This window comes from Macrobrachium nipponense, chromosome 19 (genome assembly GCF_015104395.2).
Source record: "Macrobrachium nipponense isolate FS-2020 chromosome 19, ASM1510439v2, whole genome shotgun sequence".
Lineage (NCBI taxonomy): Eukaryota > Metazoa > Arthropoda > Malacostraca > Decapoda > Palaemonidae > Macrobrachium > Macrobrachium nipponense.
In genome coordinates this window covers 58,204,747-58,222,485 of record NC_061088.1, presented here as the reverse complement: position 1 = coordinate 58,222,485, position 17,739 = coordinate 58,204,747, and the positions used below count along the sequence as shown (strand labels likewise).

At 43.7% G+C, this 17,739-nt stretch overlaps 1 protein-coding gene across 3 annotated transcripts in view; it reads left to right on the top strand.

Annotated features, from left to right (window-relative positions):
• Positions 1 to 17,739, top strand: part of LOC135217351 (WASH complex subunit 4-like) — a 953,363-nt gene that overhangs the window by 503,450 nt on the left and 432,174 nt on the right. For all 3 annotated transcript variants that reach the window (XM_064253202.1, XM_064253195.1, XM_064253186.1), the window contains one exon: positions 14,808 to 14,981. In XM_064253202.1, coding sequence (XP_064109272.1) covers positions 14,808 to 14,981 — 174 coding nt within the window. The remainder of the gene's footprint in view (positions 1 to 14,807; positions 14,982 to 17,739) is intronic.

The following is a 17,739-nucleotide window of genomic DNA, read 5'->3' as shown; positions in this document are numbered from 1 at the left end:
TCCCCCAACTATGGTCTTTGAGACTATTTCAGATTGGAAGTAAGCGTGCTTAACATTAACCATTAGAGATTAAGTTGTCCATAGCCTTCTTCCTACTGGAGAGATCAACACCTAGTATTTTGTTTCTTTCCAACTGCTGTCGAATTTTATTTACGGCAAGTGTGTCGAGATCAGCACCTTTTAGGGTTTAGTATCATATATTGAGGAACAGAGAGGAGGGTGGCATTTATCAAGTATTTCTGGGTTCGACCTGTGTTCGCCGATGAAAAATCCCTGTAGCTCATTTTTCAAGTATAAATATATCCTAAATATACCAGAGAAAAAACTAGCATGGTATGCTGAAGTTACTACCCTCAGCGCGAGCACCCAAAGGGCGTCGGTATAAGTAAAGGGGCGAAGTGGAAGCCACTACTCACAGGCCTTCTGCCAATTAGAGGATAACTTTCCAAAATCCCTCTCTTAGAGAGAGAAGTTGGAACGGCCACTCCTCCCTCCTCGCTCCCGCTTCTACTACTACTACTACCCGACTCGTGCGTCATCTAGCATTCCTGTATTAACGATTGTGTGCGATAGACGCGTTTGTCACAGTTCCCAGGATTTAAGCTCACTTCGTAATGTCGACTGGAGAACGTCCCTCTACACCTAAGCTGAGTACTCCAATTTACGTTTTTGTGACTTATATGGTTGGGAGGTTTTCCGTAGTTGCCTCCAGCCCCCCAGAAAAAGTATTGTGGGTGCCGTCGGCTGGCCCGCCATTGTGGGAGCGTCATCAGAACGCGAATGAATTTCACACACTAATCTCCACTTAGTTTTCATTGTATATATATGGAGGTTGAATTATAATCATCAGTGGCATGTTATATATTACGTACTTACTTTTATCCGAAGTAAGATAGGGAGTAGGCCTAACTCGCTCGTGACTTTCGCTGGGGTATAAAGAATAGCTGTTTAACTTATACTTTAACATAAACCTCCCCCCCAGTGGCTCAGGGGCGGGTTTGCGCCAGTCCCTACATAATTTTTATTGTGATGCACAAGGGTAATTATTAGGCTACTTGTAGCCCATCATAATTGTTGAGGGAGAGAAGGGAGCCCTGTCCCTCTCTTTCTCTCTCTCTCGTAATAAGATTATGCATGATTGGTGTTAACACAATCTTAGATAAGTCTTGATTTATGCACGTTGATGATTTTCATTTCATTAAGAGGTTGGATGAGTTGCCCCCACCCCCCAGCTCGACCGACCTAGCCTAGGCTATGCCTAGGAAGATAGGCTAGGTGTCCCTTCCCTGGTACCCTTAAACACACCCTACTTCTCTTATTATGATGTTGGATCTACCTCCCTACCGGTCTAGATCGAAAGAATTCGGTTTAGTAGGTTTGGTTGAGGATTACCCACCCTGCCTGTCTAGATCGAAATATTCGATTTAGTAGGTTTGGACGAGGGCTAATGTTCACATTATGATGTCTTAGGGGAGATTTGGCCTAACTGTCCGGTTCCGTAGTGATCTCGGAGGGATAGGCTAGATCCATACTGGGTAGTCTCCTTAACCTTAGTTACAACTCTTCCTTGGAGGGTTAGGCTAGATCCATACTGGGTAGTCTCCTTAACCTTAGTTACAACTCTTCCTTGATACCTCATTATTAGATTATTATTATATTGTATATTATATTGTTTATTGTATATTATATTGTTTATGCACATTTATGATTTTCATATCACATGAGGTTGGAGGAGTTGCTTCCTTCCCTAGCTTAACCGACCAGGCCTAGATTAGGCTTGGAAGGTAGGCTAGGTGCCCCTACCCCTATACCCTTACCTCTCCCCCCGTCCGCGCTACGGTGCTAATGGGGAGAATATCAAGGATAGAGAGTATCTTTCTTGTCATATCGTTGGACCTATCCTCCCTACCTAACCAGATCAAAAAAATTTTGAGTATGGAAGGTTTGGTCGAGTGCCCACCGTCCACGTCAGGATGTCCTTGGAGGTTTATCTGGTCGACCTGATTGGATCCATAGTGATCTCGGATAGTTAGGCTAGACCTATGCTGGGTATTTTTTCCGACACCTTATGTTCCTCTTGCAACTCTTCCATGATACCTCATTATGGTATTGCATATTATATTGTTTATTGTATATTACGTATATTGTTTATACACATTTATAATTTTTGAATACAATTATCAGTGATGTATTTCATATTATGTGCTTAATTTTAGCCGACCAAGTTAGGATTGGTTCGGAGGAAGGCCTAACGCACTTATATTCTGGCCTCTGCCCCCCCCCCCCCCCAGCTTCTCAAGAGCATGTTCGTGCCTATCTCTGCGTAATTTTAGCATATTGTACATGTAAAATTGTTAGGCTACTAGTAGCCTATCGCATTTATCACGGGAGAGGGGAGAGTCCCCTCTCTCTCTATCCCGGTGTCAGATATGAATGAGTTATTGTTTAATACGAACCAAATAAATATTAAATTATGCACTTTGATTTCATATCACTGAGAGGTTGATAGAGTTGCTTCATTCCCTGGCTTAACTGACCAAGCCTAGGTTAGGCTTGGAAGGTAGGCTAAGTGTCCCTACCCCTGTACTCTCTATGCCTCCCCCTGTCGGCGTTACGGTGCTAGAGGGGAGGATGTCAAGGATAGAGAGCCTCTCTCTTATCACATTGTTGGACCTATCCTCCCTACCGGTCTAGATAAAAAAATTCGAATTTAGTAGGTTTGGTCGAGGGCCACTGTCCACATCATGATGTCTTGGAGGAGATTTAACCTACTTGTCCGGTTCTGTAATGATCTCGGAAGGTTAAGCTAGATCCATACTGGGTATTATCCTTTTGCCTTAAATTCCTTTGCAACTCTTCCATGATGCCTCATTATAAATTGTATATATTATTCTTATATATTGTCTATTGTACTGCTGTATATTAAATGGTCTGGTTTGTGTATCGTCTTGGCCTAGCCTCCTTTAGTACAAAGTAGACCACGTCCTCCCAGTTCAGAGCGATCACCGATCGGTCGTTGTACCAATCACGACGGGCCATAGGCCCAGTCGGCCCACTACCCCTGCAGTAGTAGGCTTCACAGCTTTCAATAGGTGACCATCTCTGATCGGGTTGGTGGCTAGACGATCATCCGACCACCCCACATACTATCCCCCCCCCTTCCCCCACTTCCTAGCTCGGCTTTGCCGTACCCTATAACTCGCGGTGCTAGTAGTCTTATCGATGGACGACCGCTCGAGTTTTCACTAAAAGGGGGAAGAGAGTAGTGGGAGTGGTGGGTTTACTGGTATTCTACGTAATCCCTTATGTCTCCGAGTGGATAGCTCCGCCGGCTTTATAGCTGTACCACACCAGCCGGCGGACATCGCTCCGGATGGTGCATTTACACAGCTCCGCCACTCGGTGGTCTCTCTCCCCAGTTGTCCGCCCCAGCTACGGGTTCGGGCTAGGAGCTACGCTCCCCCCAATAGAGGTGGGCAGGTTCAGATAGAGGAATTATCTTCCCCTGATCCGCCGCTTCAGCCCGTTCCGCCGGCATTACTTATGACAATGAGAGATGAGACTTTGAGTAGGCTAAGCTTTGGGGAAATTCCCTTCCGAAGGGATCCAAACCAACTCCGTCAGCAGCGACTGAGTCATCTCCGGCCCTTGATTTAGTTTGCTAAGTCGCCTGCTGCTGCCAAGGATTCTCTCCCTCCCTAAAGGGTCGAGAGCCAAGTCCGCTAGATCCAAGGCGATGGAGTTTGGATTCGACCATGAGACCCTCACTAACCTTCTAATGTCGAAGGTTAGGGAAGCGGTTGATGAGAGGTTTGAGTCGTTATGACTCGCCTCAGGCTCTGACACCTTAGGCCGAGAGGATCAGGCCCCTGGACGATATGCTGACTGGATTTCTCCACTCCGGATCCCCAGCGCTGGCCTTGTCAGTGCCGGATGCGTCAAAACTACCGCCATTTGACAAGAACAACCCATGGCGGTTAGCTTTACATGCCCCATTCTCGGATGGGAAGTTATCAATAGAAGGATGTGAAACCCGTCCGTTGGAGGACGTTGAGCTCCTCCCGGAGGGTCTGCAAATTTCTTTTCCTGTATTAGTCAGACTAGCGGAACACGCGTTAGTCAGAATAGGCAAGGTCCCGAAGGAGACAGGGATCTTCCCTAGGGACCAAGCCCAAGCTATTTGGGTTCGCACCCTCTCCGGCTGGGATTGCGTCAACACTGAGTTGACACCACACAAGGGTACCTACACCATGTTTGTGACCCCAGCCAACGTTCCGTCGCCCTGTACAGACAAGGTAGTGGAACTAACCCTACAAGCGGCAGCAGAAGACAAACCCCTACCAGTACTAAAGGAGACAGAGGCTACCTCTCTTCTCTTCCCCTCAGGTGGGGAGTTTTGGAACAACACTCCGGCCACGTTTACAGCAGATAAACGTGACCTGGACTGCGCTTCCACTCTATTTTCCAAGAAGTTGCCTAAAAATTCCGGCCTATTTAATCAAGGCGGAATTTGAAACAAGATCAAGTCTAGGAAGATCTATCAGCTCCGTCACTAAGGCGGAGTTGGTAGTCTCCACTTATCTTGACGAACAGGTGTTCCAGGTCCTGACGAAAGGTCTAATGCAGACTTTCCAATCAGATCTCTACGACTTTGCGATGGCAAGATGAGCTTGTAAGAAATATGGCCTGGCGGGTGCCTCGATAAGGCACGAACCTAATAGGCTGATAAAATCCTCAATATGGGGAGAAAACCTGTTCCCAGAAGATGAGGTTAACAACGTCTCTTGAGAAGGAGCCAGAGCCAACCAGAGCCCCCAGGTCCGTTGGGGACTCCCCTTCAAATGGAAATTTGAGACCCCCGGACAACAAACCAGACCCAAGAAGAGGCCAAGCAGATTCAATCCTTACCAGGCCTCCCGTCCTCTAACGGTCATACAAGCGGTCTCGGTTTCTAAAAAGTCGGTAAGCCTTCGACATCTAAGGCTCATCCGCAGCAACAGTTTGTTTACGACAAACTCCGCCAGCCCACATATAATGACCTCCCCACCCTTTAACCCCGCCCATGAAGCAGTGGATCTATTTCGCAGCCACAGCAGGCATGAGAGAAGTAGCAGGTCCAGAGGTGGCTCCCGGCTACGAGGCGGACCAAGGGGTAGAGGCTTCCAAGGAGATAGAGGTAACAGACCTGCAGCCAGTCAGTGAGACCCCGCAGGTAAGAGGGAGATTATCTCTTCCGGGACCATTGGACCTTCAGTCCATGGGCCCACAGTATAGTCTCAAACGGTCTGAGGTGGAAATGGGAGAAAGGGCTCATCCACCAATAAAAATTTTTATCAGATACCAACGGCAGACCTTATAGACTATACCAAAGATCTCCTACAGAAGAAGGCCATAAAAAGAGTGACACGACTAAAGTTTTAAGGACGTCTGCTCATTGTCCCAAAGAAGGACTCTGACAAAAGAAGAGTGATTCTGGACTTGTTCCGTTTCAACTCATACATTCATTGCAACAAGTTCCGCATGTTGACAGTTTTGCAGGTGCGGACCTTACTTCCCCATCGGGCCGTCACCACCTCTATAGATCTTACAGACGCTTATTATCATGTTCCAATAGCAAGGAACTTCTCTCTGTACCTAGGCTTCAGGCTAGGAAACAAGGCTTACTCAGAGTCATGCCTTTCGGGCTCAACATCGCGCCCAGGATATTCACAAAACTAGGAGAGACGATAGTTCAAGGACTAAGAACTCAAGAGGTTATATTAGTAGCCTACCTAGATGACTGGCTCATTTTGGCAGCCAGCGTCAAAGAGTGCTGCAAATCAACAGCCAGAGTGATAAAATTCTTGAAATTTCTGGGCTTCCAGATAAACAGGGAAAAATCTCGGCTTGTTCCGGCTTCACGCTTCCAAAGGCTGGGGATCCAATGGGACCTAATGAGACACAAGCTATCTCTTCCACCCAAGAAGGCCAAGGAGATAGCAGCGACTATGAAACAGTTCCTCAAGAACAAGATGTCTCGGCGTACCCAAGAGAGAATCCTAGGTTTGCTGCAGTTGGCGTCAGTAACAGATGTCCTATTAAAAGCCAGTTTGAAGGACATCAATTGAGTTTGGAGAGAGAGAGCCAATATCAATCTCAGGGAGCGGCTTCGTCCATGGACGAAACGTCAGAACCTGGAAAACGACTGGCTCCAGCCAGGAACAATCAGGTGAGAGTAGCCTTGGCCAGCCTAGTGGTGGTACACTGCATAAACAGAGGAGGCTCCAGGTCAAGCAAACTAAATTACATATTAATTGCGATATTCTCATTGGCGACGAAAAATCATGGGCACCTGTCAGCAACTCACCTGGCAGGAGTAAAGAATGTTATCGCAGACGCACTTTCCAGGACAACTCTGTTGGGATCGGAGTGGCCTCTGGACAGGAAGTCATTCCAGTGGATTTGTAATCAAAACCCGGACCTTCAAGTAGACCTATTCCCCATAGAATCCGACCACAAACCACCATGTTACGTGGCAACCAACCTGGACCCTCTAACTTACGCGACTGATGCAATGCCCATAAATTGGAACAATTGGCAGAAGATTTCCTATTTCCACCGGTGAATCTTCTGATGAAGGTCCTGCACAAGCTAAGATCTTTCACAGGACAAGTAGCATTAGTGGCACCCAACGGGCCAAAGAGCAATTGGTTTCCGCTTCTTCTAGAATTGAAGCTCTGACCCAGATGGATCCCTCGTCCAGAGCTGACATAGACAGTGCAAACTCAAACTGTGTTAGCTTCCTCGAGAATTCTGAATGCCCTATCTTTATGGACTTCATGAAGTTTTCAGCTCAAAAGGACGCTGGTATTAATCCACTAAATATCTTATTCATAGAATCAGATGAAAGAGAGCCAACGCTCAGACAATATAATTCAGCAGTAAAGAAATTGGCCAAATTTCTAAAAGACTCAGCTGCTCATGAAATGACTGCGAATCTGGAAATCTCGTTCTTTAGAACTCTATTTGAGAAAGGCCTGGCTGCTAATACCATTACAACAATCAAGTCAGCCTTAAGGAAGATTTTCCAGATTGGCTTTAATATGAACTTGTCAGATTCATACTTCACCTCAATTCCATGAGCATGTGCCTGCCTGAGACCAATAGACCGCCCTCGTACGGTCTCTTGGTTTTTTGAATGACGTACTTAAGTTAGCCTCATACACTAATAATGAGTCATGCTCTTATAAAACCCTGTTTAGGAAAACTTTATTCCTGATGGCCATGGCCTCAGGTGCCAGAATATCTGAACTTTCAGCTCTGTCTAGGAATTCAGACCATATAGAAATTCTCCCGTAGGGGGTAGTATTACTATCCCCAGACTGGAGGTTCTTAGCTAAGAATGAGAACCCACAAAAAGGTAGACTCCTTGGAAAATCATACCCTTAGCACAGGACACATCATTGTGCCCTGTCGCTACCCTTAAATCTTTCTTAGCCAGAACTTCCGGAATATCTTCAGGCCCCCCTTTGCATTAAAGAGAAAGGCGGTACGATTTCTCTTAGGGGTATTAGACAACAAATACTCTACTTCCTTAAACAGGCCAACCCGGATTCAGTTCCACACGTCCATGTCATCCGAGCAGTGGCTACCTCTATTAATTTCTTTCACAATATGAATTTAGAAGACCTAAAGAAATATACGGGTTGGAAACCTTCAGCAGCTTTAAGCGCCACTATCTCAAGAATCTAGAGGCCCTTAAATTCCCAGCAGTTGCTGCAGGGAGCATAGTCTCCCCTGATTGATGAACCTCGTCAAATCCTTTCCTTAGACTGTCACCTTTTTCCTTAAATACTCTCTCCTTCCTGCCTGCCTTGCTCATATTCCCCACTGAACCTCTCTCCTCCGGGTCGAGAGGGTTTAGTCGTCATCTGGCCACTGGATCATGTATACATAATGTTGAGGCCATAATTGTTTTATGGACCTATCTGTAAATGCCCTAGTTTTTGCTCTGGATACCATTCTTGAGTCTTATATTGTCATATTGTTACTAGTTCTAAGTCATAGTTTAAGTCCTACTGGAATTAGCAAATAAGTAAATTTGATTTTTAAATGAACATTAGATTTCATTAACTCCTTCTTTATACTCTGGTTTGGTATCTGGTAAGCTTGATGGGAATTCTCTGATACTTTTTCACCGGCGAACACAGGTCGAACCCAGAAAAGGGATTTTGACGAAGGAAAAATCTATTTCAGGGGGAAGACCTGTGTCGTCCGGTGAACCCATCCCTTCTAATTAAATTTCCCACCCTTAACCAATCCAAGCTAGAGTGTCTAGTCCAGGAATGCTAGATGACGAGCGAGTCGGGTAGTAGTAGTAGTAGTAGCGGGAGCAAGGAGGGAGGAGTGGCCGTTGCAACGGCTCTCTCTAAGAGAGGGAATTTGGAAAGGAATCCTCTAATTGGCAGAAGGCCTGTGAGCAGTGGCTTCCACTTTGCCCCTTTACTTATACCGACCCCCTTTGGGTGCTCGCGCTGAGGGTAGTAACTTCAGCATACCATGCTAGTTTTTTCTCTGGTATATTTAAGATATATTTGTACTTGAAAAATGAGCTACAGGAATTTTTCACCGGGCGACACAGGTCTTCCCCCAGAAATAGATTTTTCCTTCGTCAAAATCCCTTTTTTGTTTCTGCAATCTGGCAGCCTCATGTTATCTCCCTATGTTCCTTATTATTTCTCTACTTTATCCCTTCTTATTACTTCTTATTAAATAAGCTTGAAGGGAAGTAAGTCAATCTACCCTGACACAGCAACTGCAAGTAAAAAAAGAAAAAAGAAAAATTCATACTCCCACAAACAACACTTTCATAAACAACATATAGACAAAAAACAAATCATAAAAAATTTCAGTCACACAAACCCACCCCCTTACTAAAATAAAGGAAATCGTATTTCCCTTTTTTTTCTTTTCAAAATCCCTATATCACTACCCATTCATACTCCAGAACTGGACCTTGGACCCGGGTCCATGTCCTCTCTTTCACTATTTCAATGTCACTGACTTCTACTCAAACCTCACTGGACTCACCAGCCTTGGTTCTGAACTATTCAGACCAACCTCATTCAAACTCTGAAGACTTATGTCTACTCCAACCTCACTAACACCTGACATGGCTTCTATCTTCTCTTCTGTACTCTCACTTAACTCTGCTAGGCTCTGACTCAAGGTATCTAAAACTCGCCCACTCTCACTCTCTGCTAACTCTTTGTCATTCAGACTCACTCCCACATTCACTTTTTCAACACTTTCACTCAAAGGAAACTTACACACACTGTACATATCTTTAACATGACTCGGTGTTGTTCTTAATCTTTCCAAATCTTGTGTATCCTTGTCCATATTCTTTGCACTCTTCAAGTTCACTCCTTCCACATTCTTCTCAAATCCCTCAAAATCAGTTTCACCCTCATTCACACACCACCACCAAACAACACCGTAGGGTATTTCCACTCGCGCTTACTGACTTTTCAAACTCCTCAAAATCAATCGACCCATTACGTGAACTCTCCAAACAATATACAAATGTGCCCTTACTCTTTCTACTTCTTTTCCCTTTAGACCTCTTTTGTTCCACCAACACTAGCTGTTTATCTCCTTAATTTCTATCTTCTATTTCTTCACTCTCCTTTTCCTTCTCCTCTAACAACTTCTTAGTGGGATGTTCCATTATGTATTGTGGTGGTTCTCTCTAATTTCTCAACTCACTATAGTGTGCTGTCATTACCTTTACGGTTCCTTCTTCACTCCTGTCTCCTAACACATAACTTGACCTATTTGACCACACTGTTTTCACTACATACGGACCTTCATATCTCTCATGCATCTTATTCTCAATCTTCCTTTCTCAACCACTTCCTTCAATACCCTGTCTACTACTCTGAAACTATTAAAACTTTCATTAGCCTATCTCCACACACCAACCTTGCCCTCACATACCCCTCATAATTCATATAAAGGCAGTTCCCAGTTATTGATGTTGGTTCTCTGTTCTGATGACTTGATGATAAGCGAAAATCATCGATAACCAAAAATCAGTGATTTTCAGTGCTTATCAGCACTGATAACCAGATTTTGGCATCAATAAGCAATTAATGGCACCAATAAGTGGAAAGTGGTGCATTTCAATGCTAGACAAATGCCATAAAACTGGATCGCCAATAACCGAGGCCGCTGATAACCAGAACTGCCTGTATTCACTTGGAGGCATGCCAGTGCTTTTATGTACTGACCCATTATATGTATAATTCTAGCTCTCTCCCTAACAACAAATCTCGTTCCTTCTCTATCAGTCAACATTCATAAAATCTCACTCAGAGTCCTTATAGTTCATTCCACCAACCCATTCGCACTCAGCATGTATGGAGTTGTTACTGCATGCTCGATAACCCACTCTCTCAACATTTGCTTAAAAGTAATACCAACAAACTCAGCCCATTATCACTCAACATTCTTACTGGCTTCCTTACACATGCTGCCAACAAGACCATACTGATCACTCTTGCAATGTTTCCTCTAGTCTTATTCTTCACCACTGTACATCTTACAAACCTACTCTCATGATCTACCATAATGACCACGGCTACATTTCCTTTTGCAGTTACTGGCAAAGTTATGCAATTGGTTGCCACTAACTCTAACACTTCATACTCAACTTTAAAACAGGTGGGCAAGCATACACACACTGATATTTTCCCTTCTGATGTTCTTCACATTTAACTGCTACATCTGTACAAATTTTCCTCAAGTATGGGGAAAACATTCACTTTTACATCAACTCCTATCCTTTCTCTTGAAAAATACACCACTCCTTCACACAACACAAATCTCTCGGCAAACCATGTCCATTTACTTGACAAAAAAGGCCATCTTTTTCCAGGTACTCCCTCTCGAATACACCTGTTTAATTCACTCACCATCAAACACTTCCACTGCATCTCCTCAACATCTTTTGTTGGCAGTTCATTCTCACTCTTGTCCAACTCCACTACGTATATCCTCCTCCTCACTTAGACTCCTATCAATCACTCCCAGAAACCTGGCCATATTTGCTGCCTCACTTTGAATTACAGTGTACCCCCCGTATTCACGTTCTCCGGATTCGCGGACTCACACATTCGCAGATTTCTCTTGGGAACGTTTCCCAGCATTATTCGCAGAAAATTTGCATATTTGTGGTATTTTTCTATGAGAAATATTCACAAATTCCTGGTTTTTTCTTAATCAATTTCATCATAAAATGCACTTTTTGTGATAAAACTTAAAAAAAAACAAGTATTAAAATTTATTGTGGGTTTTTCTTGAGTTTTAACTCACAAAATAGGCTGTTTTCAGCATTTTTATAGGGGTTCCAACTATTTGCGGATTCTAACTATTCATGGGGGGATCTGGTACGCATCCCCCGCAAATACAGGGGACCACTGTATCCCTATAACAGCCTCATCTGTCAACAGAATTCTTTTTACCAGGAAACAATACAGTATTTGGTCATCTCCCAGTATCACAAAACATGCATCCACCTCCAACTCTCCCAACTTTACCTTCAACCTTACTTCTTCTTATCCAACCGATCTTCTTGCTATACTTCTTATTGACACATTCACTGCTCTCCTTTTAACGTTCCAATTCACTTGTCATCCTTAATCACACTTGCATTTACCAACAGTATTTGTGCTCCCATGTCAACCAAACCACAGTACTGTCCTCCACTGACATCTGTTCCTACAATCATTGTATTTCCCCTCTTGTGTACACACTGACACTTGTCTCTTCCACCAACCAAACGTCCTTCATTTACCTACTTACTATCATCTTCCACTTCCAACAACTCCAATGTTCTCTCTTCAACATTTTCCTCCTCATATATCTGTTCACAGCTCTTTTGCTCTACAACCAGGTTATAGTATACCCCACTCAAACACTGCAAATGCAATTCAAGCTCCCTCTCTTTCACTCCCTCATTCTGATACACTATAGGTTTCTCACCTCCAGTGTGTATGGACACAATCACCTTATACTTCTTACTTGCTGCTCGCGAAAAGGGGTTACTCCAGGACACATCATAAGCTCTCAGACTCTTCTGATACCAATCCACATTTCCATTTACCTGTATCTTCAAATCTTCATATGCTACTACCAATCATCTTGGTAGATACTTTTGTCTTATGTCTTTCATTTTCTCTTCTTTCCCTTCCCCAGGTATTCTAGACATCATGTCTGCAATATTTACCTGGGATATAGTCTACCACAAAATCAGTCACTCAAATCCTCTACAGTTCATACAGTTCTAGAATCCACTTCCTTCTTTTCTGCAGACACTAAAGGTTTATGGTCCCTACACACCACAAACCTCACACCATACAGAAATGGTCGTAAAGCTTTCACATAAAATTGCAGCGCAGCCAATTCCCTCTCAACAGTGGAATATTTTTGCTCTGCCGAACTAAACGCCATACTGACATTTTCTATCACTCTATCCCTTTCAATTTCATTCTCTACTTGCTTTTGCATCCATGAACACTCCACTCACATCTGTATAGATTTCTTACTGGCATCTGTACCATAGTCAGTTTATGCCAACACCACATCCTTCACCATCTCTTTCAATTTCTCAAATGCTTTCACCATCTTTTCATCCCACCTCACAGCTGTACTCTTCTTACAGCCTATCCATTTTGACAACAGGTTTGCAATCCCCGAACAATCTTCCATAAACTTCCTTCCAAACTCGATCTATCCCAAAATTCTATGCAACTCTTGCACAGTCCTGGGCCAAGTAAAATTTCTCTTTTTCTCCACAAACTTATCTGCTTTTCGTACACCTGGCTCACTCACCTTATGGCCCAAAAACTCCACCACTTCCACTTACTTGACTTTCACCCCCACTTCCTCTAGCTTCAACACCACCTACACCAATCTCTTGAGCTCATGTGTGGTCTTACTCATCACCAAAATGTTGTTAAGACACAAACACATTTTTGCAGGGAAAACCACTCAGTACAGCAATCGTTGCTCTCTGAAATGCACCTGAGGCATTAGCTAATCCTAAAGAGATTACAGAACTGATAGTGTTTTTTCGTAGTCAAGAAAGCAGTTATCGGTCTACAGTCCTCAGTCACTGGCATCTGATAATACCCACATACCAGATCCATTTTGCTAAATCACCTTCATCCCATACATACTGTATATTCAGTTGGATACCACGCACACAGGGAATCTTTCTTTCACTGTTAATTCATTTGCTCTCCTGTAATCAATAGACATTCTTAGTCTCCCATCAGGGTTTCTTGCCAGCACAACTGGACTATTCCAAGCACTCTTATTGGGTTCAATTACTCCTATCCTTTTTCATTTTCACTCGCATTACCAGAACTGGGAAATGTTGGGGTCTGATAAATCGGCATGACGTCAGTCAGCCGTATACAGAACTCCGGCAACCTAGCTGTCCCCAAGTCTCATCACCTTACCTCAACTCACCCTTTCTTTCATACACCTGCTCTTTCTCTTTCTTGCTCAACTTCTCATTCAATCTCACCTTTTCCCTGAGCATTTCTTTACTCCAGGTACTCAAATTAAACACACTTCTTGAGCTTCCCAGTCTATCAGCCAGATGTATGCCTCAACCTTTTTTTTTCACATCCCCACACACCTGTACACACACCTTTGGGTCTTTTACATCCATAATTCCATCAAACACATGTAAGAGACCCAACTTATCTCACAGTAGGCAGAGCTGGCATTTAACATGAATATTTCACCCAAAGTTTCTGCATTGACTCCAGCATTGGTTCTCCCTCCTACTTTCACACTCCTTACATGCCCCAAGTATCTTGGCAATGGTACGCCCTCTGCCGCATACATCTCCACTCCAGAGACCATTTTTAAACATACGACTTCACACTTGTTTTACTCCCCATTTGTATCTATATCATCTTGTTCCGGGTATACCTCTCATTTTCACTCTACCCACAATGTAAATATCTTCCTCCTTCAGCCGTATTCCTGCAACCATAACAGACTCAACAAATCTTTATGTACTTCCAATCCTGCAATCCGTGTTACATATCCAGCACATTCCTCCATCCATGCTATATTTTCTTTTACTTTTCTGAAAATCACCTTTCTGCTACAACCAGTATCAATAAGTGCATTCAATAACACCCCCACACTCTACTCTTAACACACAAACAATGATCTACTCATCAACCAAAACAGATGTTCCCACTTACAAACCCTTCTCTCACATGTAATAGTACATCTTCCCTTCCATACGAGAGGGCTCACTACGGTAAACCCCCTTTGCCCTTAGTTTCCTGGGTTTGTAGTTTGCTACAGCAGACTTCATGTGACCCTCCATTCCACATCCTTCACACTTGTTCAGAGGGTTCATACATGTCCTGGCAAAGTGCCCACTCATTCCACTATTTCCACAACAACTTCCACTTAACCCTACTCTCCTTCCACTTGGCCCCACCTTTCTGACACCGAAACACTTCAACTCTTTTGCGCAGTTCACCAACATATGTCCTCTCTTCCCACACACCAGCTGACTGGCATTTTTTTTCCTGTTCTTTGAAGATTGATTGAAGACTCTGGGACCACAAAACTAATTGTAAGCAATGAGTTTTATGAAGAAAATACTTATGTTTTTAAATATTATGCATTTGTACCACTATTTCGGTGAAGTTAGTCTCTGGGTAAGTTACTGGAACCTCCAGGAAGGTAACAAATAAAAGGTCTTTTGATGTTATCTCCTTTTTTATTTTCAGGAAGAAGATATTTCAACATTACTTATTCTTTTGAGACGCTTGGACTTAGCCTGTGAAGTTCAGACCCGTGTGAAAGATGCCACAAATTGTTCATTGCTGTATCATCATCGGGTAATTTTACCCACCTACTTTGAAAATTTCATTCAAAGCGCAGATCATGTGCATCATATTCATGTAAGTAGTGTTTTTAATATATTGTAAAAAATACAGATGAGGTTATTTTTGAAAGGGATCAGACTTTGTGCCCTGTAAGTGGAAATTTCTAAGACTTTCTGGCATTGATGATATATCTAAATTTCTCATTTAAGCAGGTCATTCTCTTGAAAGGAAGAAAGCTATACAGTGGACCCCCATATTTGCGTTCTCCGGATTCGCTGACTCACGCATTCGCGGATTTCTCTCTAAAACATTTCCCCCCATTATTCGCGGAAAATTCGCCTATTCTTGGTATTTTTCTGTGAGAAATATCCACAAATTCCTGTTCTTTTTTTTAAATTTCATCATAAAATGCACTTTTTTTTTATAAAACTATTTAAAAAGAACTAGGTTAGAGATGTGACATTGCGTTGTGTATACCAGTGAGTACATAAGTGATATTAACTTACTGTGATTGTGAATGATGGATTTGTTAATTTGAATAACGAGTTTGCTATCCTAGCCGGAATTATGTGAGATTGGCTCCCAGCACAGTCTATTCTTTGTAACTCGCATTCGAAGTACATCACAAGAAAACCACCCTTATTCAAGATATGCATATTCCCAAAAGGCACTTTCCCCAAACAAACTTTGAACAGAGAATACTCAAGTGATTACGATACAGAGATCTCAGTGACTTCTCTTTGTCTTAATTATGGCTGAGTACATGAGTCATTTTCGCACAGCCTCACACTCTGGTTGATGTAGCAAGACTGCCCACGACCATGGTTGACCGAACCACCAAACATATTCGGCCAACTACCGGACCAACAAAAACAACCGATGGTCGGCAGTTAAAGCTATTATTTACATGTATTCGTACTTACAAACTAATAGTTACATGAAATAACTAAACACAGCGCTTTTCCTAGCTAAATACAAATACAACAAAACAACAAAACATAATACCTTCCTTTCATACAATATGCATTTCCACTTACATAAATGAGAAAAATATATGCAAAGGTACATTACAACTTGCAGTAAAGTACAAATTCTCTCTTGTCATATTCCCCAGCAAGAAAAACTCATTTCTGGGCTCAGCTCGTGTCGCTTGCGCGAAATATCCTTTAATCTATTATTTCTAGGGTAAATGTACTAACACATACCAGAGAATAAATAAAATAAAGAAAAAGGTCAGTATAACTGACTCGCTCACCCTCTAGGAGGGTGTCGGTATGAACACTAGGCGAGTGAGACCACTACCACGAGCCAAATGCCAATAGAAATCTCCCACTACAAAACCCTCCAAGAGGGGAGCCGTCCCACAGAGTGAGCAGCTCGTACTACTACTACTCCATCCCATGCTGCCGACTGCTGCGCCTCTGGTGGCCATCCTTTTCAGTTAGCGCACACGAGTCACACGTGTTATTTTTCTCTCTGTGTTTTTTGTGCCCTTTCTTCGGATTTTCAATAATGGAGCGTGCAGCTATTGCAGCAGCTAAGTTAAGTACTCAGTATTTACGATTAGTTGGTTTTTTCCGTCCCTGAGACAGTATTTGCCGTTTTTTAGGTATAAATACGTTCTCGGGGTCGGAAGCATGGCAGCATGGTCCTGCCGCGTGATGGGTTCGTTCTTGGTCTCCCATACCTAGAACATCCCTTATTTATTTACGCTCTATTTTGATTTTCCGCTTTATTTAGATTAAGGTCTACTCAGGTTGTCATGCATGCATGTATATCACCTTATGTAGGCTTTTTCTATCCAGACCCTAGTCCAGGTTCTTAGTATCGGCCCCTGACTAGCTTTGAGTGGTAGACTTGCCTTCGGGTTAGTCGTACACTCCTGGATTTTTTCTCCTACTATATTACTTTCTTTCTTTCATTTTATTTTATTTATTATATATTTTGTCTTTGTTAGGTTAGTTGGCGTCTGGCTTAGCCTAGGTCCCGGCTCATAGAGCCTATTCTACCGCTGATCAGTTCGGTTGCTTCCTCATAGCTTCTCTCTGATCAGTTGGTTTTAGCCCTGTGGGCCTATATGCTACCGCTTTTCAGTTCAGGTTGCTTCCCGATAGCTTCTCTCTGATCAGTTGGTTGGCCTAGGTTTGGTTACCGTATCTCAGTTTACCGCCTCGTGGTCACTCTGTGATCACGGGACAGCCAGACGCCTGCCAGTCACCCTTCCCCCCCCTCCCGCTCTTCCATAGAGTCGGGCGGGGGTGGGTCGGTCTGCCCATGCTCGCTCCACATACCCGAGCCTGCCTCCCCCTCTCCCCTCAGGCGGAGGGGCTAGGGAGTCGGACAGACCCAGACTGGTCTCGACCTCTCCGGCTTCTCGGTCCGGCCGGGTGGTACGTTGTGGGGGGCCCTGGCCTTCCCCCCCCTCTGTTACTGCCTTGTCGCTCCGGGCCAGCTCGAGCATGTATGTCCTCTCGCCCTTCCCTCCTTACTAGAGCTCCTCCCTGATCGGAGTCCTGGTATCCAGCGGAAGGAGCTAGTCCACCCAGTAGAGTGGACCGGAACATACAGTAGGTCTCTACTAACCTTACCGTATTGCTGAGTTACTACACTCCGCTTCACACTGGACCTAGTCCGGTTCGCTTGTGTTTAGGTTTAAGTTATCTATAAGTTTATCTTAAGTATCTTAAACCATTCCCCCCCCTCCCTTTCTTATTTTACCGGATCTCTCCGGGATTATAGCCTATTCAGGCAATGCAGGGAGGGGTTATGCCCAAATTTTTTCCGAGCTCCGGCATGTAACGGAGTTCTTTTGTCCTTTAGTCTGTAAGTGATG